The sequence below is a fragment of the Pseudophryne corroboree genome, chromosome 4 (assembly GCF_028390025.1).
Source record: "Pseudophryne corroboree isolate aPseCor3 chromosome 4, aPseCor3.hap2, whole genome shotgun sequence".
Classification (NCBI taxonomy): Eukaryota; Metazoa; Chordata; class Amphibia; order Anura; family Myobatrachidae; genus Pseudophryne; species Pseudophryne corroboree.
In genome coordinates, this window is record NC_086447.1 from 618,941,268 (window position 1) to 618,966,649 (window position 25,382).

At 41.5% G+C, this 25,382-nt stretch overlaps 1 protein-coding gene across 10 annotated transcripts in view; it reads right to left on the reverse strand.

Moving 5' to 3' along the window:
* Positions 1 to 25,382, reverse strand: part of ARID1B (AT-rich interaction domain 1B) — an 836,140-nt gene that overhangs the window by 696,698 nt on the left and 114,060 nt on the right. For 7 of the 10 annotated variants that reach the window (XM_063917678.1, XM_063917680.1, XM_063917672.1 and 4 more), the window contains exon 1: positions 20,382 to 22,747. In XM_063917678.1, the coding sequence (XP_063773748.1) occupies positions 20,382 to 22,025 (1,644 nt within the window). In that variant the 5' untranslated portion in view covers positions 22,026 to 22,747. Of the gene's footprint in view, positions 1 to 20,381; positions 22,749 to 25,382 lie in introns of those variants that run through there. The other 3 variants (XM_063917671.1, XM_063917670.1, XM_063917677.1) reach the window with 3 other exon arrangements.

Below are 25,382 nucleotides of genomic sequence, written 5' to 3' on the forward strand. Positions count from 1 at the left end.
TTAAACATTCCATGAAAGAGCATTATGTAGTATGGTGATGCTACTTAAAAGGTTAATATCAGTGTGTGTGTGTGTGTGTGTGTGTGTGTGTGTGTGTGTGTGTGTGTGTGTGTGTGTGTGTGTGTGTGTGTGTTGGCATATAGATGCATACATTATGCATACTCTCAAGGTGGGTACACACTTAGCGATAAATTAAACAACGTCTCTCATTTTGACCCTTCCTGAGCAACGTTGTTTACTTTATCGCTAAGTGTGTATGCTGCCGACGATGAGCAATGCATGGCCCCGCGTGTCGTTAACCACCTTCGCTGTCGGGCGTGCATGCAGCTCAATAAGACTGTCGTCCAAAAACTGCATCACTGAGCGATATCATTTGCATATCGCTCAGTGTGTACGCACCGCCGCTGACTGCCCCAGTCTGGGAGGGGAAACACTACAAAGTCTATGATCGACGTCGCTTAAAGTACGTGGTATAGAGTAGCCATGGTCAAATCTGTATGCGGCTGAATAGATTTCTGCTTATTAATACATGTAATTATTAATAATATGAACATCCTTTGCTGTAAAAACTTGTTTTACATTAGTTTTCTTTCTATGCTGCAGCAGTGGGAATAATTAAACAGTACACCACCAGTACTTAAGTCTGTGCAACTTCTATCAGGACAAATTTTACTTTTTTTTCTCTAACCAATACAGTAGTTTGTCATTTATTGGTGTTTTACGCTACCCATGTTTCAACTTGCATTTAGATACAAATATTTGGTGATTTTTAAGCAGACTTGAAACAATAGGGGGGTATTCAATTGTTTTATCACGCCTGATCTCCCGTCTAAAGTGACGTGATAATGCGGGGCGATATTCAATTGTTCCTTGTTATCAAGCCTATTAGAGTCGGGATTAGGCACGCAAAGGACTTAAACCGACTAAACTAATGGGCACGAGCTTGAAAAGTTCCATTCGGGCACTCAAGCGGGTCTCTTTACGCGTATCTCAGCTCGCCACCCCCCCGGGGGTAGCAAGCTGAAATTATGCTTTCGCGCCTGTTGGCTGAAACAATTGAGTAGCTGCCGAAGGGCGTGAACGGGTGCTCAGGTATTTGAATCTCACCTTAGGTTTACCGACTCCTCAATATCATGAAAACATACTGGATATGGGGAAATTCAAATTCTGATGTCACACTATGCTGGCATCGCAAGTATGATCTGGCACCTCACATAGATAGGTACATGGGGAAATTTGCTGTGTCACCACTACTGTAAAGGCTGGCATATGGCCAGCCAGTCATCACAGCAATGTCCAATGGTACTTATTGCAAAACTGAATTCCCCCATAATAATTCATTAAATTAGCGGTGAACTGTGGGAGATGCGACATTGCAAAGGCATGATTCCTTAAATCACACAATAATATTATATATATATATATATATATATATATATATATATATATATATATATATATATATATGTGGTGTACTTTAGTATGCAGCCCCAAAGGGGTGCATACTAGAATATGCAACTTAAGGGCTACCATAAGTACAGTATAAAAGTGCACTAAATTACAGGCAGCGCCCCTATTTGAACAGTAAAAACATAATTATGGTGTGTCTCAAATACCCAAAAGCCAGGATATTCTGCAGGTGACTTCAAGAGAGGGAGTTAGAAGAGTGTTGTTGGTCTTAAAACTCTAAATTTATTAGACGCTTGTAGAACATGGTTAAACAAATATCATCAAAACATCTTTTGAGGATTTACTTCTGTTGATACCCAATTAAACACATGGATTTATCCTTTTCTGATTAATGAAATTCATGAAGTTCTAAAAATTAGACGTGTTAGCAGTACTTGAAGACTGTAAATGAAGAACCATGTTGTAAAAGGTCATTATTTTATGTGTGACTTAATTTTCACATGATATATGTGATATGTCAGTTGACACCAAAGAATTTAGAAGTACTGATCATCTCAGACATCAGGTTACATACACAGTAATACATATTTGCACAAGCTATTTTCAATATTTCCATATTTGCATTTATTAACGTAAGTGGGAGCTGTCATTTTGGTACTTTTGATCAGGTTAAATATAGGCTTGTCTATAGACACCAGTAAAATAGTGGCACCCAGTGGTCAATTGCATAATATGTTTTTCAACAAATTACAGTATATAAGCAGATAAGAATTGTATTACACTTCCCCAGAAAAATCTTGCTAAATACGTTCATTTAAAGCAATGTGACCTTGTATAAAAGGTACCCATAAGGGTTTATCCACAAAAATGTGCAGAGGAAATGAGTAAAAATGTACAAAAAAATGCATGGTGGCCTCAATGCCTTTTTTATGTTGTACAGAAAGTGGGCTTTTATTAGTTCAATCTATTGCAGTGGTAGCATAGAATCTAGGTTGCCTTGTCTAAAAATTGTAGACCGTTTTGGTAGGAACAGCACCATTGATATAGACTTTACATTGGAAAAGCGGAGACTAAGAGGGGATATGATCAACATCTACAAATATATAAGGGGACAATACACAGAGCTTGCGCGGGACCTGTTTTTGGTTAGATCAACACAGAGGACTCGTGGACACTCGCTCAGGTTAGAGGAGAGGAGATTCCGCACAATACGGCGTAAAGGCTTTTTCACGGTAAGGACAATACGTGTTTGGAATTCCCTGCCTGAGGGAGTTGTAATGGCGGAATCTGTCAACACCTTTATGAATGGGTTAGATAAATTCCTAATGGATAAGGATATCCAGGGGTATGGTGCATAGTCATGCATTATAGTTACTATAAATAGGGATAAAATGCAACGGCTGACAGCAGCATCAGTCAGAAATTTTAGTCAAATCATCATGCATAGGAGACCACAAATAGGTTGAACTTTTTTCAACCTCAGATAGTATGTTACTATGTAGACTGTTTTTTTATATAATTGTGTGTGAAAAGCAAGAAGAGGCAGATAGGTGTAAAATAAGCCCCAAAGATCTGTCATAAGCAGTTTATATTGTAACATGTTAATAATGACCAACTGCACAGAACACCATTCTTGTTCTGGTAAGAAAGTTACTTTTTTTTTTTCTCTCTTTTTTTATAAACTGTGTATTAAATGAATGGCTATCTTGCAGTTTAGGACTTTATTTTATTTGTGCACTTATGTTGTGGTTTTAAGGGGTCATTCCGAGTTGATCACTCGCTGCTGATTTTTGCAGCGCAGCGATCAGGTGAAAAAACTGCATTTCTGCGCATGCATATGCCCCGCAATGCGCACGCACGACGTACGGGTACAAAGCTTTGTGGTTGTGCTCAGGTTCTAGCAAAGTTTTCCTTCACACTGGCGGGCGCAAGAAGATTGACAGGAAGGCGGCGTTACTGGGTGTCAACTGACCATTTTCAGGGAGTGTTTGTAAAAATGCAAGCGTGTCTGAAAAAACGCAGGCGTGGCTGGGCGTTCACTGGGTGGGTGTAGGGCGTCAAATCCGGACACGAATAGGCTGAAGTGATCGCAAGCGCTAAGTAGGTTCAGAGCTACTCTGAAACTGCACAAACTGTTTTTGTAGAGCTCGGCTGCACATGCGTTCGCACTTCTGCTAAACTAAAATACACTCGTCAGTGGGCGGCGGCATAGCGTTTGCACAGCTGCTAAAACTAGCTAGCTAGGCTTTATTCATATCAGTGAGCATTACAATACACTGGAACAGGAACGGTTCATTCAATTCCAAAAAGGCAAGCTTTTGCTACTACTGTCCATGAATAACTTAATTCTTAACCATTATGAGCTAGACCTATTTTAACACATTAGAAAACAACAAACACAAAGCATGTGCTTATTCAGGAATAAAAAGTATTCAGATGGAATTATTTTGTACATATTCTACATCCGTTCTTTTTGCTGGTTTAAGGAAACAGACCACACTTACGCAATGAAAATTGGGAAATACATTTGTTGAAATTCATAAGGAAAGAAAATATACAAACATCAGCACTGTAAATTGTATGTATCAGGCCTGCATTTACTTTTGATGCCATATACGCTTTAATAAAAATAAAAAGGTTTATCAACAGGCTAAAATGATATAAGGGCAAATGCAGGAGTGTAAGCAGGGCCCTCATGTCCTTGCTGTCTGCGTGCTACTACCTCATATTGTTTTGTTACAGTGTTCCTAATCACAAACTGCAAAGGAATGGCGTTAGATATATAAAAAAAAAAGAAGTTGCTGCTACTAACAACAACAACAACAACAACAAGTGGAAACCCATAAAAATTTATGGTTAGTGTTTTTTTTTTAAAATACACTCATATCAGGCAACAAATTATAGTTTGGATCTAGCGTTAGATGTTTACACTGCTCACGCATGCCTCTCCCATGGACTTTACATGGGAACTTTGCCACCCTGCAATGCCCGAACCATTGGCCCAATCTCATTTTTCTCTTCAAATAGCACATCTACATGGTAAGACCTTTATTTTGATACCTCAACCAGATTTTGTATGTTCAGCCGTTTTCTGAAAATAGGTAAACAGTAAAAAACCTTATAGATTTAATATAAAGCGGATGATAATAATAATAATAATAATAATAATAATAATAATAATAATAATAATAATAATTGCATTTTTCAATCCAAGAAAACAAGATATTCATGAAGCGTTAAAATTACACTTACTTTGAAAATCTAAGTGAAACGTTTTTAAAGATAAAGCATTTGTTGTGCAGGGAAACATGGTTTCCCATCAAGTGTTAATTCATTCTCAGTTTAACCACTTAATTGGCATTGTCAGATCACATGCGACTGCACCTCCCAACTGTGTTCCCCAATTTTTGACGAGGAGATCCGTTCTGCAGATGTGCATAATATAAATGTAAAAAAATATTTTTTAAACTATATTAAATAAATAAAAAACAATTTTACGATCTGTTTAAAGGGAAAAAATAAGAATTTACTTACCGATAATTCTATTTCTCGTAGTCCGTAGTGGATGCTGGGACTTCCGTAAGGACCATGGGGAATAGCGGCTCCGCAGGAGACTGGGCACAAAAGTAAAAGCTTTAGACTAGCTGGTGTGCACTGGCTCCTCCCCCTATGACCCTCCTCCAAGCCTCAGTTAGGATACTGTGCCCGGACGAGCGTACATAATAAGGAAGGATTTTGAATCCCGGGTAAGACTCATACCAGCCACACCAATCACACCGTACAACCTGTGATCTGAACCCAGTTAACAGTATGATAAACGTAGGAGCCTCTGAAAAGATGGCTCACAACAATAAACAACCCGATTTTTTTGTAACAATAACTATATACAAGTATTGCAGACAATCCGCACTTGGGATGGGCGCCCAGCATCCACTACGGACTACGAGAAATAGAATTATCGGTAAGTAAATTCTTATTTTCTCTGACGTCCTAGTGGATGCTGGGACTTCCGTAAGGACCATGGGGATTATACCAAAGCTCCCAAACGGGCGGGAGAGTGCGGATGACTCTGCAGCACCGAATGAGAGAACTCCAGGTCCTCCTCAGCCAGGGTATCGAATTTGTAAAATTTTGCAAACGTGTTTGCCCCTGACCAAGTAGCTGCTCGGCAAAGTTGTAAAGCCGAGACCCCTCGGGCAGCCGCCCAAGATGAGCCCACTTTCCTTGTGGAATGGGCTTTAACAGATTTTGGCTGTGGCAGTCCTGCCACAGAATGTGCAAGCTGAATTGTACTACAAATCCAACGAGCAATCGTCTGCTTAGAAGCAGGAGCACCCAGCTTGTTGGGTGCATACAGGATAAACAGCGAGTCAGATTTTCTGACTCCAGCCGTCCTGGAAACATATATTTTCAGGGCCCTGACTACGTCCAACAACTTGGAGTCCTCCAAGTCCCTAGTAGCCGCAGGCACCACAATAGGTTGGTTCATGTGAAACGCTGAAACCACCTTAGGGATAAATTGAGGACGAGTCCTCAATTCTGCCCTGTCTGAATGAAAAATTAGGTAAGGGCTTTTATATGACAAAGCCGCCAATTCTGAGACACGCCTGGCTGACGCCAGAGCTAACAGCATGACCACCTTCCATGTGAGATATCTTAATTCCACAGTGGTGAGTGGTTCAAACCAATGTGATTTTAGGAACCCTAAAACTACATTGAGATCCCAAGGTGCACTGGTGGCACAAAAGGAGGCTGTATATGCAGTACCCCCTTGACAAACGTCTGAACTTCAGGCACTGAAGCCAGTTCTTTCTGGAAGAAGATCGACAGGGCCGAAATCTGAACCTTAATGGATCCTAATTTTAGGCCCATAGACAGTCCTGCTTGCAGGAAATGCAGGAAACGACCCAGTTGAAATTCCTCTGTGGGGGCCTTCTTGGCCTCACACCACGCAACATATTTCCGCCAAATGCGGTGATAATGTTTCGCGGTTACATCCTTCCTGGCTTTGATCAGGGTAGGGATGACTTCATCTGGAATGCCTTTTTCCATCAGGATCCGGCGTTCAACCGCCATGCCGTCAAACGCAGCCGCGGTAAGTCTTGGAACAGACAAGGTCCCTGCTGGAGCAGTTCCTTTCTTAGAGGTAGAGGCCACGGGTCCTCCGTGAGCATCTCTTGCAGTTCCGGGTACCAAGTTCTTCTTGGCCAATCCGGAGCCACGAGTATAGTTCTTACTCCTCTCCTTCTTATGATTCTCAGTACTTTGGGTATGAGAGGCAGAGGAGGGAACACATACACCGACTGGTACACCCACGGTGTTACCAGAGCGTCCACCGCTATTGCCCGAGGGTCCTTTGACCTGGCGCAATATCTGTCCAGTTTTTTGTTGAGACGGGACGCCATCATGTCCACCTTTGGTTTTTCCCCCCTCCTGCTTCTTGTGCCGCCCTGTCTGTTGACGTGGGCGACTGCCGTGATGTTGTCCGATTGGATCAATACCGACTGACCCTGAAGCAGAGGCCTTGCTTGACTTAGGGCATTGTAAATGGCCCTTAGTTCCAGAATATTTATGTGAAGAGACGTTTCCATGCTTGACCACAAGCCCTGGAAATTTCTTCCCTGTGTGACTGCTCCCCAGCCTCTCAGACTGGCATCCGTGGTCACCAGCATCGAATCCTGAATGCCGAATCTGCGGCCCTCTAGAAGATGAGCACTCTGTAACCACCACAGGAGAGACACCCTTGTCCTTGGAGATAGGGTTATCCGCTGATGCATCTGAAGATGCGATCCGGACCATTTGTCCAGCAGATCCCACTGAAAAGTTCTTGCATGGAATCTTCCGAATGGAATTGCTTCGTAAGAAGCCACCATTTTTCCCAGGACTCTCGTGCATTGATGCACTGACACTTGGCCTGGTTTTAGGAGGTTCCTGACTAGCTCGGATAACTCCCTGGCCTTCTCCTCCGGGAGAAACACCTTTTTCTGGACTGTGTCCAGAATCATCCCCAGGAACAGTAGACGTGTTGTTGGAATCAGCTGTGATTTTGGGATATTTAGAATCCACCCGTGCTGACGTAGCACTACCTGAGACAGTGCTACTCCGAACTCTAACTGTTTCCTGGATCTTGCCCTTATCAGGAGATCGTCCAAGTAAGGGATAATTAAGACGCCTTTTCTTCGAAGAAGAATCATCATTTCGGCCATTACCTTGGTAAAGACCCGGGGTGCCGTGGACAATCCAAACGGCAGCGTCTGAAACTGATAATGACAGTTTTGAACCACAAACCTGAGGTACCCCTGGTGAGAAGGGAAGATTGGGACATGGAGATAAGCATCTTTGATGTCCAGAGATACCATATAGTCCCCTTCTTCCAGGTTCGCTATCACTGCTCTGAGTGATTCCATCTTGAATTTGAACCTTTTTATGTAAGTGTTCAAGGATTTTAGATTTAAAATTGGTCTCACCGAGCCGTCCGGCTTCGGTACCACAAACAGCGTGGAATAATACCCCTTTCCCTGTTGTAGGAGGGGTACCTTGATTATCACCTGCTGGGAATACAGCTTGTGAATAGCTTCCAATACTGCCTCCCTGTCGGAGGGAGACGTTGGAAGAGCAGACTTCAGGAATCGGCGAGGGGGAGACGTCTCGAATTCCAATTTGTACCCCTGTGATACTACCTGCAGGATCCAGGGGTCCACTTGCGAGTGAGCCCACTGCGCGTTGAAATTTTTGAGACGGGCCCCCACCGTGCCTGAGTCCGCTTGTAAAGCCCCAGCGTCATGCTGAAGACTTGGCAGAAGCGGGGGAGGGCTTCTGCTCCTGGGAAGAGGCTGCCTGGTGCAGTCTTTTTCCCCTTCCTCTGCCCCGGGGCAGAAATGAGTGGCCTTTTGCCCGCTTGTTCTTATAGGAACGAAAGGACTGAGTTTGAAAAGACGGTGTCTTTTTCTGCTGAGAGGTGACCTGGGGTAAAAAGGTGGACTTTCCAGCCGTTGCCGTGGCCACCAGGTCTGATAGACCGACCCCAAATAACTCCTCCCCTTTATACGGCAATACTTCCATATGTCGTTTGGAATCTGCATCACCTGACCACTGTCGCGTCCATAATGCCCTTCTGGCAGAAATGGACATCGCACTCACTCTTGATGCCAGGGTGCAAATATCCCTCTGTGCATCTCGCATATATAGTAATGCATCTTTTAAATGCTCTATAGTTAATAAAATACTGTCCCTATCCAGGGTATCAATATTTTCAGTCAGGGAATCCGACCAAGCCACTCCAGCACTGCACATCCAGGCTGAGGCGATTGCTGGTCGCAGTATAACACCAGTATGTGTGTATATACCTTTTAGATTATTTTCCAGCCTTCTATCAGCTGGTTCCTTGAGGGCGGCCGTATCAGGAGACGGTAACGCCACTTGTTTTGATAAGCGTGTGAGCGCCTTATCTACCCTAGGGGGTGTTTCCCAACGTGCCCTAACCTCTGGCGGGAAAGGGTATAGTGCCAATAATTTGTTAGAAATCAGCAGTTTTTTATCGGGGGAAACCCACGCTTTATCACACACCTCATTTAATTCCTCTGATTCAGGAAAAACTACTGGTAGTTTTTTCACACCCCACATAATACCCTTTTTTGTGGTACTTGTAGTGTCAGAAATGTTCAATGTCTCCTTCATTGCCGTGATCATGTAACGTGTGGCCCTACTGGACATTACGTTTGTCTCCTCACCGTCGACACTGGATTCAGTATCCGTGTCTGGGTCTGTGTCGACCATCTGAGGTAACGGGCGTTTTAGCGCCCCTGACGGTGTCTGAGACGCCTGAACAGGCACTAACTGATTTGCCGGCTGTCTCATGTCGTCAACAGGTTGTTTTTTTTTGTTTTGTTTTTTTTTTGCAAAGTGCTGACATTGTCACGTAATTCCTTAAATACGACCATCCAGTCAGGTGTCGACTCCCTAGGGGGTGACATCACTAACACAGGCAATTGCTCTGCTTCCACATCATTTTCCTCCTCATACATGTCGACACAATCGTATCGACACCCAGCACACACACAGGGAATGCTCTGATAGAGGACAGGACCCCACTAGCCCTTTGGGGAGACAGAGGGAGAGTTTGCCAGCACACACCAGAGCGCTATATATATATATACAGGGATAACCTTATATAAGTGTTACTCCCTGTTATAGCTGCTGTATTTATATATTAGCTGCCAATAGTGCCCCCCCTCTCTGTTTTACCCTGTTTCTGTAGTGCAGGACTGCAGGGGAGAGTCAGGGAGCCGTCCTTCCAGCGGAGCTGTTAAAGAAAATGGCGCTTGTGTGCTGAGGAGAAAGGCTCCGCCCCCTTCACGGCGGCCTTTTCTCCCGCTTTTTTCAGGAAAACTGGCAGGGGTTAAATGCATCCATATAGCCCAGATGCATTTCTTTAGCCATATAAGGTTTTTACAGTGTTTTATTGCGTCTCAGGGCGCTCCCCCCCAGCGCCCTGCACCCTCAGTGACCGGAGTGTGAAGTGTGCTGAGAGCAATGGCGCACAGCTGCAGTGCTGTGCGCTACCTTATTTGAAGACAGGAACGTCTTCTGCCGCCGATTTCTCCGGACCTCTTCGCTCTTCTGGTTCTGTAAGGGGGCCGGCGGCGCGGCTCCGGGACCCATCCAGGCTGAACCTGTGATCGTCCCTCTGGAGCTAATGTCCAGTAGCCAAGAAGCCCAATCCACTCTGCACGCAGGTGAGTTCGCTTCTTCTCCCCTTAGTCCCACGATGCAGTGAGCCTGTTGCCAGCAGGACTCACTGAAAATAAAAAACCTATTTAAACTTTTACTTCTAAGCAGCTCAGGAGAGCCACCTAGCATGCACCCTTCTCGTTCGGGCACAAAAATCTAACTGAGGCTTGGAGGAGGGTCATAGGGGGAGGAGCCAGTGCACACCAGCTAGTCTAAAGCTTTTACTTTTGTGCCCAGTCTCCTGCGGAGCCGCTATTCCCCATGGTCCTTACGAAAGTCCCAGCATCCACTAGGACGTCAGAGAAATTGTAATTTAAGTGGCTAAAAACAAAACACAAAATCAAATAAATTCCTAAACACAGCGGCCGTACGTACAAATCTGATATTTGTTTCAATGCATTATGTCTGTATTAACTTTAAGGGGGGTATTCAATTATTTGGGGCACAATAAATAGGGAGCGGACCTACAGCATATGTTTTCACAAGTATGATCGGGGGGGGGGGGGGGGGGGGGGAGGCTTGCTTATCGTTATCTCTGATTTGGTTTTGCCTGTCTGAGGTATTCAAAACAAAATCCTCGATAAGTTCCGGCCTTGAAGCTAATTTGATACCCCCTGGCGGGTAAAATAGCCGTGGCTAATTGGATACAGCCCTAAGTCTAAATAACAATCAAAATCCAGAACTTAAATGCATAATAACAATTTTACTTTGACACTCTGGGGACGATTTCATTATTTTTCCGGGCCCGTAGCGCTAGTGTAATGTGTCAGGCAATATTCAACCAACTGTGATGCTTTGCACGGGTTACTAGGTGCCCATTACTTATCACACATGTCGTGCCCAAATCTACCAAGTTTATACACGTAGAGTGGCTAAACCCATGCAAACAAGTGGGTGCTTGGCCCAAAAGCCTGGATTTGGGCAGATTTCTGCTTGTCACCTCAGGAATGGGCGAGCAGAAATAATGGATACCAGGGCAAAAACAACTGAATACCACTACAGGAGCTGTGACTGCGAACATTAGAATTCCCCCACTGTCTCAATTTATGAAAAAATAAAATAAAAAGCAGAACCTCCCACTGAGGGGTAATTTCTGCAACGCTCGAAGCCAGCAATTATTAAGCAAAAGCTAAAAATAAGATGTTGGAAAAAATAGTCAAGTTATGTATCCTCCATATTTATGTCAGGTTATTAATCAGGTCCCACCTGAAACAATCTATTAAATTGATTCTAATCACTGGGCCTCTCAAGTGAAGCTTTGTACAATCAGCATTTCATTTTAGGAAGTTAATTGCGTGATTGACTCTCAGGAGGCAGTCAGCTGTCATTGCCTTGCTGTCAATTTTTGAGAAGGGGTGTCACAACAATAAAATTCCTATTCATTTATATGCAAAAACCTTTTAAAATTTAAGTTTGTATTCCTTAGCTGTTGTGTTAAGCTGAATATTATGCCAAAGAAATGATGTACTGTTAAATCCTTAAATGGTTGTTTTAGGTACCAATTTAAATGGTAAACAATACAGTGCATATTTCCAGACATGTAAAAATAGGCCAAAAAGACAATAAAATCTGGCTTCTACAATATAGAGAAATGAGTCTGATATAATAGCATGGGGTATATTTTTCAATTGGAGGAAAATCTCAGATTTTTTTCCAGTGATATGGCTGTTGTTGCTGGCTTTAACCTGCTGTCAGTGGTGGTGTTTGCAGGGTTGTGTTGGTGATAGCTTGCCCAAGAATTGCCCCAATATGTGTACCGCCACAATACTTGTGCTCCTACAGTATTTATAGTTATCTCGATGTACATAAATTAGATGGTTTCACACAGAAGAACAAGTTTATTAATGTATTGTATGACACGTTACCTACTGCAATAAAGTCTCTTATTTCACTAGCACGTTTCTTTGTCTAACCTGACTAACACTCAACATCACTGTTGGTTTATGACCGGGCCACTCGGTTCTTGGACATGTTGCCAAAAATATTGGTTGCTTGTACAGGACTCCTATATTGCACAGTACTTAATACAAAATATTGGGGGTAATTCAATTGTGTGTCGCAACCCTGCTAGCTTTCTATAGTAATGGGTGTCTACCATTCAATTGTTGCTCTGAACAGGCACCCATCAGCCAAGCCAGTCACATCTTTTCTCACAGCCTCCGGAGGAGCGAGAAAAAAGGTGTGAAAAGTTCATAGTTTGGGTGCCCAAACCTGGACTTTAGACACCCAATAGATTAGATTTTAACAGCTTTACGCGACTAAATTCAGAGACTGACGCAGATCACTCAGCAGCTGTGTCTTTGGATGCAACTAAAGCAATAATATGCTAATGCCGCATGAGCAGTCTTGCTTGTGTGAATAAACGCCACCTGCCGGCTTCCGTGATCAGCTGCTGTGACCAAAGAGGCAGCAACGGATCACTCTGCGTGAACATCGGTCATCAGGTTATTTGAAGATGGCCAGTGTTTTCATACAGCCAGGGCCAATGAAGCTGCATCATAAGACGCAGAAACTGGTCTAGAAACGCTTAAAAGAAAAAGGATTCGACATACTACCATTTTCGAAATGACTATGTTCTCTGTCGTCACCCTTACCCAAAATGGCAGTAGCATGTCAATCAGTCTGCTGCTTAGGAGGCACCATGTCCAGCGTCGCATGTGCAGGTCAGTAGACCATTGGTTTGCGTACACCTCTGAAGTAGCCCAAGAGTTCATGGAGGAAACCCAAGCAAACACAGGGAGAACATACAAACTCCACTCAGACATTTAAATAAGACCTTAATTTCAAAAACTATAGCACTTAAATAACAGCATAAATATAAATCTACTTTTAAGGTGAAATTCTGAAGACACTGTGTATATATTTGAGGACATATCCATTTAGTGTTTTAATGCGCTACTGTTTGCAGCTGTCAAAATACACACATAATATTTTGTACTATCAAGTAACAAAAAAACAAAAAAAAAGAAGTTTAGATTACTTTTCCACAAAAGTATAATCCTTCTTGTCACATTATAGTGAAAACACTACATATGTTGTATTTTGCTTATCTGGTAATGAAGAAGTTAATTTACAATTGGAGCCGCTTTAATGGTTTAAATTGAGATCTCTCTCTTCTGTTTAGAGCCAGATGGGGTGCTGCTACTCCCGAAGCTAGTTTTCTCCAGTATTATCTGTACGCATTCCATTTGAATCCAATTTCCTTTTATTACCTCTGCCCAGGTCAGGGATGAATAGCTGTCAGATTCGCAGTGGAATAAAAAGAAAGAGGAAAAAAAAAAAAAACCTCTTCCTGAAGCAGCTAGTTTCAATTCAGACAGACACATGGCTAATCTGCATATGTGAAGGTCACAGCTATCCAGTGGAAGAGGTTAAGACTGGAACAGCTCCCATTGAAAATAAATAAATAGGGAAACTGATGAATAAGGAAGCTCAGGCTCAGTATTTTTGCTTAGTGGCTAACAGGAGGAAATCTGAGTGCATATATTCTTGTTAAACATACATAGCTGTATATAGATTGTGCATTTATATATAAATATCGGTGACTTTTTCCAGCAATTACGGGGGAAAAAGAAAGATTTCTGGATATTTTATGGCAGTTGTTCAGATGAGCTTTGCTTTTAATATTCTCACACCCTGCATTAAACAAGTTGAGAAGAGCACTCTGAAAGCCATGCAAGCAACTGGATCATTGCTGGTTAATAATATGCAGTATAATTAGAATTCATTTTAAGACCTACCTATGTTAGTATTGTATAATGTATCTACGATGATTTAAAGTCTAGCTCCCCCCACTACTTGTCATCTGCTCTCTTTCATTGTCATGGGTTAATAGGTGGTATTGGTAGAACTTATTTCTTACATTAATAGGACTTAAGGGCCCCATACACTAGAGCGACCACATGTCGGAGGCGATCACCCCGGCAGCCTCCCGGGGGGGCAGGATCGGCCAAGATACATCGGATGCAAAAGGGCAGCATACGATGTATCTTGGGCGATCCTGGGTGATCCCAGCCATGCCTCCAGGTCGAACCTGATTGAATGTGCAGCACAATCAATCTGGAGGATCCGATCCGATGCTCACGGGAACGCACATCGAATCGGAAACACCTCAAAAATGTCCGATTTCATCCAATATATCGGGCCGAATGCATTATCGCTCTAGTGTATGGGGCCCTTTAAATACATTATACAGTGGGAATGCCCATGTATTCACCTATACGAGACCTCACATATTTATTATGATCATGAAAAAGCTATCAGACTGCTCAAACCCCAGTGATACTGGAACACTCCTTTATATCCTATGTAGCATTGTCCAACACATTAAGAAATCATAATCAGAAGACACCAATTTTGCACACAAAAAAAACTGACTTTATCCATAAAAAAAAAAAAAGTCATGATGTAGATACTGGGCACTCAAACGACTTATTCAAATTTCTGACAAATCACAACACCCAAGAGAAATGCCTAGAATTATTTAATATAATGCTTGGGGTACTGCAATATTTTCTTAATATTATAACTAGAATAACATAAAACAAGCAAAATAAAATAGCAGTAAGATAATTTGCCGTTAACTAGCAAAGTCTCAAACATTTACTATAATGCACAACAAGTATTTTATGTTATTCTATTGAAGTATACGCTATTTAGCTCATATACAGTAGCACAATATATTTCCTAAATGAGCAAATTTGCATTGTTAAATATTAATGCGATGTACCACATTACGCACCTTGGCAAGGGCTTGTTTTGAACTAGAAAAATAAAAGCTACTTCCTAGTTTTAAAGTCCTTGAGATGCATTTTTTTTTAAACAATTCTGTATCCTATATATTTTTGTTTAAAGCGACACATTTTAAATTGACAATTTACAGTACATGATGACATTATGTAAAAGCAGAATAATAACAATAAAATTGGTTCAAGTTACTTAGGAGATTTTTAGTCTCTGGAGATTGAGAAAAAAATGCTGCATAATTAATTGCACACAAAAAAAAAAAAAAAAAAAAGGATGTTCGTTTAAGTAGTTTTTCCTGAATGCTCTAGCATCCCAGCATGCCTCACGACAAAGGTTAACAGACCACTTCCTGGCAGGAAAATCCCTCACTAGAGCGATTGATCATCTCCCTTAGTAATTTGCAGAGGCAATTAATTGATAGTGTAAAATACTTTCTTTATGAAATCCTATTAATTTACTCTTTTAAAACAGAGGACCCACATGCAGTGTTTAGCAATTAATTATTCCATTTAAGAAGAATTCTATATTGTCAATTTTTGAAATATAAAGTAAATGGCGGAACTGGTAAAAATTAATCCAGGCTATCAGTGCATAGGGATGCTTTAGCTGTGTGCCACTGTTTACATAGGGTTAAAATGGAAACATGCAACTGCAGATCAAGTTATTTACAGCTGAAGACTCCAAGAGACAACACAATAATGGAAAAACAACCATACAATTTACACGCAAAAAGGAAGGGGGAATAGGGAACACATGCAAAGAAAACCACAATGGAAAAAAAAAAAAAAAAAAAGATATATTATATATTACACACACATTATATATATATATATATATATATATATATATATATATATATATATATATATATATATATATAACAAAATATACACATACGCTGGAAGGAGAGAGAGGCACACAAAAGCAGATGGAGACAGATACAAAGGAAGTCCGATTCATAAATACAGAGAAGGACAGACATATAGAAAGAGAGGAGAGGGGAGGAAGAGGAAATGCAAAAATACACATAGGCAATGGGAAGCTGAAAGAAAGCCTGGTACATATACCGGTCACTCGGCAGATCAGACAAAGCGATTATCAAATTAGTGTGTATCCCATACACCAGGGATGGGGAACCTTTGGCCCTCCAGCTGTTGTTGAACTACACATCCAAGCATGCCCTGCAACAGTTTTAGCATGGACAAATAGTAAAACTGTAGCAAAGCATGCTGGTATGTGTAGTTCAACAACAGCTGGAGGGCCGAAGGTTCCCCATCCCTGCCGTACACACTGTGCAATGTCTAGCTCAGTTTGTATGTTTTTCAATGGATCGGGAGGTTGTGCATCTTAAATATTAAACGGTTCATAAGATGCGACCTCCCGATCTGACCGCTTGCAGAAGTATTTTAGACCGTTTATCATCTAACACTGCATATACACCTATACAATATGTATGGGGCAGATCAACCAATAACAGATGATTGGCCCAATGATTGTATAAGTATACCTAGCTTAAGATACAGAAGAACAAGGAAAAACAGTTAAAACATCAATGTGTACACCAGAGAGCAGGAATAGAAAGAAAAACACCCACACAGTCGGCCAGAGAAGTGCAGGGAGAAACAAGAAAAAGGAAACAAACAATAGTCCACCATGAAATGAAATGAAAATAGAAAACAAAAAAACAATATAAATACATACACAAGAAAGCATGAACAAAGAAAAGGGAAAAAGGTGCATAGATAAAGGAGTTCAGGGAGCATAGAAGTACAGTTTAGCGACTTGAACAACTGCATTGATATAGTTGAGGCCAACACAATGTACATATAAAGGCAAAAAGTAAAAGCATGACAACCACAGGCATTTCCATTGTATTGTGAGTTACAATACCAGACAAATACATGAATATGATATATTCTCCAGCACTGGGAAATAGTTATTACGGTAAAGAGAATATGATTAATAAAGGCATATGCTGATGAGACTAAAACTAATAAAAAAGCTTCATAAGTATAATTACTTTACAATGAAGACAAGGAAGAACATACCAAAACACAAACATAATATAAACTACATGTACATATATCTCAGGATACAAGGCCACAGATGTATGCAAAGCACCAGTCTTCTAAGTCAACCTAGTGTGACTGCATGAGAACCACGACTGCAGACTAAAGTACTTGTATCAATCCATATGAATTATTAAAGTTCTCCAATATTTTCCCAAATGTAAATTACTCAGATTATTTGAGGATTGTTACTCTGATCTGTACATATATAAGGACAGCCTAAAATGAAATGCTTTACTAGGCTTGGATGAGGCAACACTTCATCTCATTCTGCACCCATTAATATAATGCGCTGCTCAATATACAAGTAGACTATTTTATTTTTGCAACAGAAGTAAAAAGTAAACCACAAAAGATTAGCACTTTTTTTTTTTTATTTAGGGAAGCTTGCACAAAATCACACCAGTAACTGCCAAGTGTTACAGTTATCTGTCACATAAAGTTTGCAGAATACAAAAACAGGCTTTCATTAAATCCATTATCTGTTGTAAAAGATAAATCTCCTTTGCTACTGAAGTGACATAGTAGCCAGTGAATGACAAACCTACTAGGCCTTTGCTGTGCACGTTTTGAGCAATACTTTGCAGCAAGCACACATACTGTATGATACAACCTTGCTTCCCACATCTTATTGAAATACAATCCTGCAATTGAACAACAGTTGTATTTTTTCCAAGAAAACACTGAAGTCAAAATCCGGATTTTGCATCCAGACCTCTCTGACCACTTTTTATATCAAATAAAAATAAAGAAAACAATAAATGGATTTATAATGTAGATTATAAAATGGCTGACAGATCTTTCCTTTGATTCTTTAGAATGGATACTACAGTGTAAACCGTCAAAATACAGATACCAAAACTTGGTGTTAAAGATCACTGCTAACTACAACTCCCGTAATTCAATAGTAGGAATGAGGATAATAGTATCTCAAGAATGAATGAGGATAATGGGAGTTGCAATTTAACCACTACTGTACCCTCCAGTATGGGGCCAGGTTTAGGCTTAAACAATGTTTCTTGCAATAATTTATCAGGATGAATATGAGAGAGAGATATATATATATATATATATATATATATATATATATATATTTATTTTGTAACCAGTACTTGAATGTTCAATAGGTAACTAAATAGGTTTGCCATCATATGATGTAACAGAGTAGCGAGAACATTTTGCTTTTTCTCCATGTAGTATTACAATTTATTGTGAAGAAATGGTTAAAACTCTTATTGTGACATCCCAAATCACCAGCCTGCCAATAACTTGCAATGGATAATGCTAAGCTACCACATTCTATTCACTGTTTCTCAGAGCAGAACATTGTTACATTATTTATTTATTTATTTATTAACAGTTTCTTATATAGCGCAGCATATTCCGTTGCGCTTTACAATTAGAACAACAGTAATAGAACAAAACTGGGTAAAAACAGACACATTAAACTAGCATTTATTTATTGGTCATTGATATTACTACATCCAAAAAAAAGAAAACAAGTCTTAAACAAACATAATATTCTAAAATAATATTTAGTTCATTGAAGTCTTCTATGTAATTCTTATAAACACATTGGCGACGCAGAATGTATAATCAAACATGCTTTTTTATAACCCAGTTATAACTAAGTTTAAACCCAGCAACACTTTAAAAAAAACAAAAAAACGATAATGACAAACCAAAAAAAACCCTAGGCCATAAAATGAGCGAGAAGTACTATATATTATATTATCAAGTACCGTCTTAAATTAAACAGAATTATAGAACAGAAAACAAACAAACAGCAGAACAAATGCGAGTCTGATGTCTATGTTATTAGTAAAAGCTTGACTATATGGTGGCCTAAAATTCTTAATACATATGTACACACACCAAGACCAAACTACATAACGCCGATCACAACAATGTTAGGACTACATGGAGCAGACCAAATTATAGATAAAATACTGTTTAACATGGGAAAGCTAGGCCCTTTCATATGAAAGCCCCACCCTAACAAGCAAATGCTATATTATTACAATCTCTGATCAAACAGAAAAACATCATCTAAAATATTCCATCAAAATAAATAGAAATACAGTTTGTAACTGAAAAGAAAAAATGAGGTGGTGGGAATAAGCAAGAGATTCCCACGGGTACTATTGTATAGACAGAAGCAGCATTTCTTGCCTTCCACATATATAACAATGCCTGATCAGACATATTACTTTAATTAAAAAGAAGAATATAGGAAGCCTGCAACCGTGTCAGTAGATGCGGCCGCCCAGCTATTATTATTTGTGCCAGAGAATATTTGTGACTGTACTGTTCAGCAATTCTATTTACATCAGCAGTGCTAAATGCCCAATGGTGAGAGGAGAGCCAATCAGATGGCAGATTAGATGTCAACTCAGAGGCAGCTGTCTGGAGACTATTACAGCCAGTTTACCTCCACAATTCAAATTCCAAACCTTGCAAAGGAGATCAAGTCACTCTTTAGACTCAAGCTTCTAGCAAGAAGCATATTAGTGATCCAGTGCAGTTTCTATTTCACTGCAGCTACCAATGCATTAAAACCCAAACAAAAGCTATTAAAACATCATTACACAATGCATAAGCAGTCTGCTTATTTGATTATGCTGTCTGATAAGTATTTTTACAATTATAGGACAATAAAATAGGGAAAGCAAAGCATAGCACCCATTCCATGCTGAATGGAGGGCAGCCATTCTCTGTGCCTCTAACCAGAAATATATAAATAAATGAGCGACTCCATCTTTCTAAAGGTATAAATAAGAAAAATAGCTAGAGTATATCCATTTTAGTTTGCCATCTATGTCCACAAATGTATTAGTCGGGTAACTGTACAATATCATAGAATAACACAGTGTGAACTGCATCAAATGCACATCGCATATCAACTAATGAATATGCATGATTATGTTAATACTTAGAATATGTTTTGCAATATAAGTGATGTATACACAAGGGTAGTTTTTTTTTCGGTGAACACCTATAACACATATAGTCCAGTGTAAATTAATAAAGACAAAACCTTAGATCAAAACATAGCCTTAGAAAATAAAAAAACAAAACTGTTTTTACCCTGCAGGGTATCCCAGACCCCTATCCTCTCAATTATGGTTACCCCAGAAACATTATGTCAGGGATGATGCATAAAATATGGAGCCTTTATGCTCAGTTAATCTAGAAAATCTGGTCTCACAGAACAACGACACAACTGCAAAACCTCCCCCAGCAGGCTCTCAAATGGCTGCAACCCTTTATAAGGAAATAAAAAGTACATGGGACATGCAGCAACAAAGCTAAAGACTTGTGTGTGTAAAAAAAAAAAAAAAAAAGAGAAATAGACAGCTGAGTGATTTATTATCAAAGGCAAACACTTGAAAGTGGGTTGATCTTTTAATACAGAAATGATTTTACCTGGGATCTGTTGATGGTTTGTCCAGTGCTTCCAGGACTCATAGCTGGGTGATTTCTTTGTTGTACTCCCCAGCCAGTGTTTGCAGCTCCATACTGGGACCCCATGTCTTTGCTCATGCCTATGCCCCCTGATTGCTGACTCCCTTGCGTGCTTGTTGCCTGTTGTTGGGTGGCACTAGGTGTACTGTAGTCCGGATAGCTTCCTCCATAACTCCTCATCATGGGGCTTGGGGATGTTAGGAGCTGGTTAAGAGTAGGGGTGGCCCCTGATGGGTGCTGGTTTTGTCCCTGGTACCGCTGGAAGCCCCCTGCATTGGAAGCACTAGGTGGTTTACCATGATTGCCACCCCTTTCTCCTATCATCATGTTGCTGCTGCTTGGGGTGCCAGTGCTGCTCTGTCTTGGGGAGCTCAGCACCCCATATGCAGAGGCTGAGCTGCCATAGCCTCCTGCCCCTCCTCCTGCAGCAGCAGCAGCGGCCCTGCTATATCCCTGGTAGTGGTCATACTGACTGCTGCCATACCCTTCATGGGAGTTCTGCATGGGGTCCATGTTGCTGCTGGGGGCCACAGCTCCAGAGTGAATCATCCCCATACTAGGGCTTTGTTGTCTGCCATGTTGGTCAAAGCAAGGCCCTACTCTGTTTGTTGATGCACTGCCATAATAATTATTAAACTCAGAGGAGGAAGAAGATGATGAAGATGATGATCCACTGTTGCCACTAATATTATTATTGCTGCTGCTGTTCCCTTGCTGCTGCCCTCCTCCCAGCATTGCATGCTCATATCGACTGCTCATGGGATCCCCAGCCATCATTTTTACCTGCAGATCGTCCTCTTCTCCTGCCTTGCCAGTCCTCCTAGGCTGGGGATCGCCCTGATTACCCAAGGAAACATCCTTTCCTGCTGTACCAGTGTTATTACAGCCCTCTTCTCCTACACCAGCATGTTGTTGTTGCTGATTTTCCATGTCTGACGCCTCGCTGCTGCTACTGCTGCCTCCTCCAGGGCTGCTTTTATTCGGTGTTGGTTGCTGTGCTGTCCCTGCTAGTTGCTGCTGAGGCTGCAGTTGATTGAGTTGCTGGGGTGGATGGTTGTGTTGGTGGGGAGGGTGCTGTTGCAAATGTTGGGGTGCATGGTGGGGTGTATGCTCCTGGCTGTGATGGGCATGATGATGAAGTGGGTGAGCAATGGGTGCAAGGTAATCTCCACTGCTACTGTTCTTTAACTTGTGGTTGGGTACCCCACCACCCATCTCCATAGCCTGATAATGGGGTGATGCTGCAGGGTTTCTTCCATCCTTCAGCCCTGTCTCCGAACTGCTGCTATTATTATTGTTTGTGTTATTACTGCTGGAGGATGATAATGAAGTTGCATTTGCCATGTTCACTTCATGGTGATGATGAAGAAGGTGAATGTGGTGGTGATGGTGCAGTAGATTGTGGTGGTGGAGGTGATCCACATTATTGTTGTTCATTCCGCTGTTAGGAGCTCCATCTCCCAGTCCAGGAATAGAGCCAGACCCTGTTCCTGTTCCCCCAGGGTTTAGGTCCTGATTTAACCCGGGAAGACCCTGGTTTTTTGCCTTATTGTTAGCATTGGTGGTCGGTGCAGCAGCTGTAACCACTTGCGCTGCCATGATCATTGCCACATCTCAGTCAATCCCAGTAATAGCAAAAAAGATCTCCAAAAATGTGCAATAATAAAAAATGTAAAAAAAGAAATAATAATATCACAGCACAAAATTACAATAGCAGCAAATTCCAAGCAAATTGTCCTGAATGAGCGATAATAAGTCCAATAGAAGTGAACACACCTCTGGTACCTCCAAGTGAATAAAGAAAAAAATGCAAAACAATCATTAATATACACAAGAAAAAAAAAGCTTTGTTTATCCTCACGATCTGTGTCTTTCCCTGTCCTGGGACTGTATGCTGAATCTTTTCTTGAAGAGTATAAATTGAAACTTTTTCAGCCTCTGTGTGTCTCTGTCTTTTCCTCTCTAACCCGGATATAGGCACATACACGAGTGGCTGAATCTATTTGGCCCAGCATGGCTTGAGAGAGGCTCTAGCAACCATTATCCACTTCTTTCTGATTACAGAACACATGGAAAACCTGGACTGGATTCTCTTCCTTTCCTGCTTTTGGAGCCAGGGAACATTTCTTAATAAGGAAAAAAAAAAAGACTCTGTAAATATGCACAAAAAGTGGCAAATAACATAGAATACGTTGGTGTTTCTGAAACACAACAAATGTCTCCCCCCCTGGTCCTGCCCAAATCATGCAATGGGGCAGCAAGCAGCTGCTGCTGCTAGGGACGTGATTTGGGTGAACCTTCAGCTCCCCTGCCTGCTCTCTCTTCCACCCCCTCCCTTCCCAGTGAAACAACAGAAGGAGGAGTGGTTGCAGTCTGCAAGAGGAGAAGGCTTGTGGGAGGGAAAGCTTTGCCTGCAGTTAACCTTATGTGTGCCATAGTAAAGTGCAGCTAGCTACAGTAGTAAATTCAATGTTGCACTGCATCAACGATGTGTCTAGAAAAACAGATATTTTAAGGCTTATTTATTATGGTTTTCTGCATAATTAAAACATTTGCAACTGATTATTATAAGGGTAGAATGCTTCCAAAAATACATGTAGTTACACATATAAATACATATATAAAACATATATTTTTTAATATTTGTGTGAGTGTACTTGAAAAAAAGAGATAGAATAATACTACTAAGCAAATTAATCATTTTCAAACAACAGTTTTGACTCTTCCATGCAATGTATATTATTATTATTTATTTATTTATTTATTAACAGTTTCTTATATAGCGCAGCATATTCCGTTGCGCTTTACAATTAGAACAGCAATAGAACAAAACTGGGTAAAAACAGACAGACAGAGGTAGGAAGGCCCTGCTCGCAAGCTGACAATCTATAGGGAAATAGGCATAGATACACAAGGATAGATGCTACCTATTGCATAATGGTCCACCAGATTGCTAGGTTCTTAATGGGTTGTATGATGATACCCCACAAAGTTATCCAAGTGTCAGGAGGGTGTGAGACTAAAGAAAGACAAGATATGTGATGTTATGAATACTCTACAGAGGATGTAATTAGATAGGGAAGCACTGAAGGTTATGTGGGTGGGTATTATTATTATTATTATTGCTATTATTACCAGTTATGTACATGGGGGGATCATTCCGAGTTGATCGCTCGCTAGCAGTTTTAGCAGCCGTGCAAAGGCTATGCCACCGCCCACTGTGGAGTGTATTTTAGCTTAGCAGAAGTGCGAACGCATGTGCAGCCGAGCTCTGCAAAAACAGTTTGTGCAGTTTCAGAGTAGATCTGAACCTACTCAGCGCTTGCGATCACTTCAGCCTATTCGTGTCCGGATTTGACGTCATACACCCGCCCAGCGAACACCCAGCCACGCCTGTGTTTTTTCAGACACGCCTGCGTTTTTGCAAACACTCCCTGAAAACGGTCAGTTGACACCCAGAAACGCCCCCTTCCTGTCAATCTTCTTGCAGCCGTCAGTGCGACTGAAAAACTTCACTAGAACCTGAGCATAACCACAATGGGCTTTGTACCCGTACGTCGCGCGTGCGCATTGCGGGGCATACACATGCACAGAAAATAAGATTTTACTCACCGGTAAATCTATTTCTCGTAGTCCGTAGTGGATGCTGGGAACTCCGAAAGGACCATGGGGAATAGCGGCTCCGCAGGAGACTGGGCACAACTAAAGAAAGCTTTTAGGTCACCTGGTGTGCACTGGCTCCTCCCACTATGACCCTCCTCCAAGCCTCAGTTAGGACACTGTGCCCGGACGAGCTGACATAATAAGGAAGGATTTTGAATCCCGGGTAAGACTCATACCAGCCACACCAATCACACCGTATAACTCGTGATACTATACCCAGTTTAACAGTATGAAAACAACTGAGCCTCTCAACAGATGGCTCAACAATAACCCTTTAGTTAACAATAACTATGTACAAGTATTGCAGACAATCCGCACTTGGGATGGGCGCCCAGCATCCACTACGGACTACGAGAAATAGATTTACCGGTGAGTAAAATCTTATTTTCTCTAACGTCCTAGTGGATGCTGGGAACTCCGAAAGGACCATGGGGATTATACCAAAGCTCCCAAACGGGCGGGAGAGTGCGGATGACTCTGCAGCACCGAATGAGAGAACTCAAGGTCCTCCTCAGCCAGGGTATCAAATTTGTAGAATTTTGCAAACGTATTTGCCCATGACCAAGTAGCAGCTCGGCAAAGTTGTAAAGCCGAGACCCCTCGGGCAGCCGCCCAAGATGAGCCCACCTTCCTTGTGGAATGGGCTTTTACTGATTTAGGATGCGGCAGTCCAGCCGCAGAATGCGCCAGCTGAATTGTGCTACAAATCCAGCGAGCAATAGTCTGCTTAGAAGCAGGAGCACCCAGTTTGTTGGGTGCATACAGGATAAATAGCGAGTCAGTTTTCCTGACTCTAGCCGTCCTGGAAACATAAATTTTCAAGGCCCTGACTACGTCCAGTAACTTGGAATCCTCCAAGTCCCTAGTAGCTGCAGGCACCACAATAGGTTGGTTCAAGTGAAAAGCTGATACCACCTTAGGGAGAAACTGGGGACGAGTCCTCAATTCCGCCCTATCCATATGGAAAATCAGATAAGGGCTTTTACATGACAAAGCTGCCAATTCTGACACACGCCAGGCTGAAGCCAAGGCCAATAACATGACCACTTTCCACGTGAGATATTTTAGATCCACGGTTTTAAGTGGCTCAAACCAATGTGATTTTAAGAAACTCAACACCACGTTGAGATCCCAAGGTGACACTGGAGGCACAAACGGGGGCTGAATATGCAGCACTCCTTTCACAAACGTCTGAACTTCAGGTAGTGAAGCTAGTTCTTTCTGGAAGAAAATCGACAGAGCCGAGATCTGTACCTTAATGGAGCCTAATTTCAGGCCCATAGTCACTCCTGCTTGTAG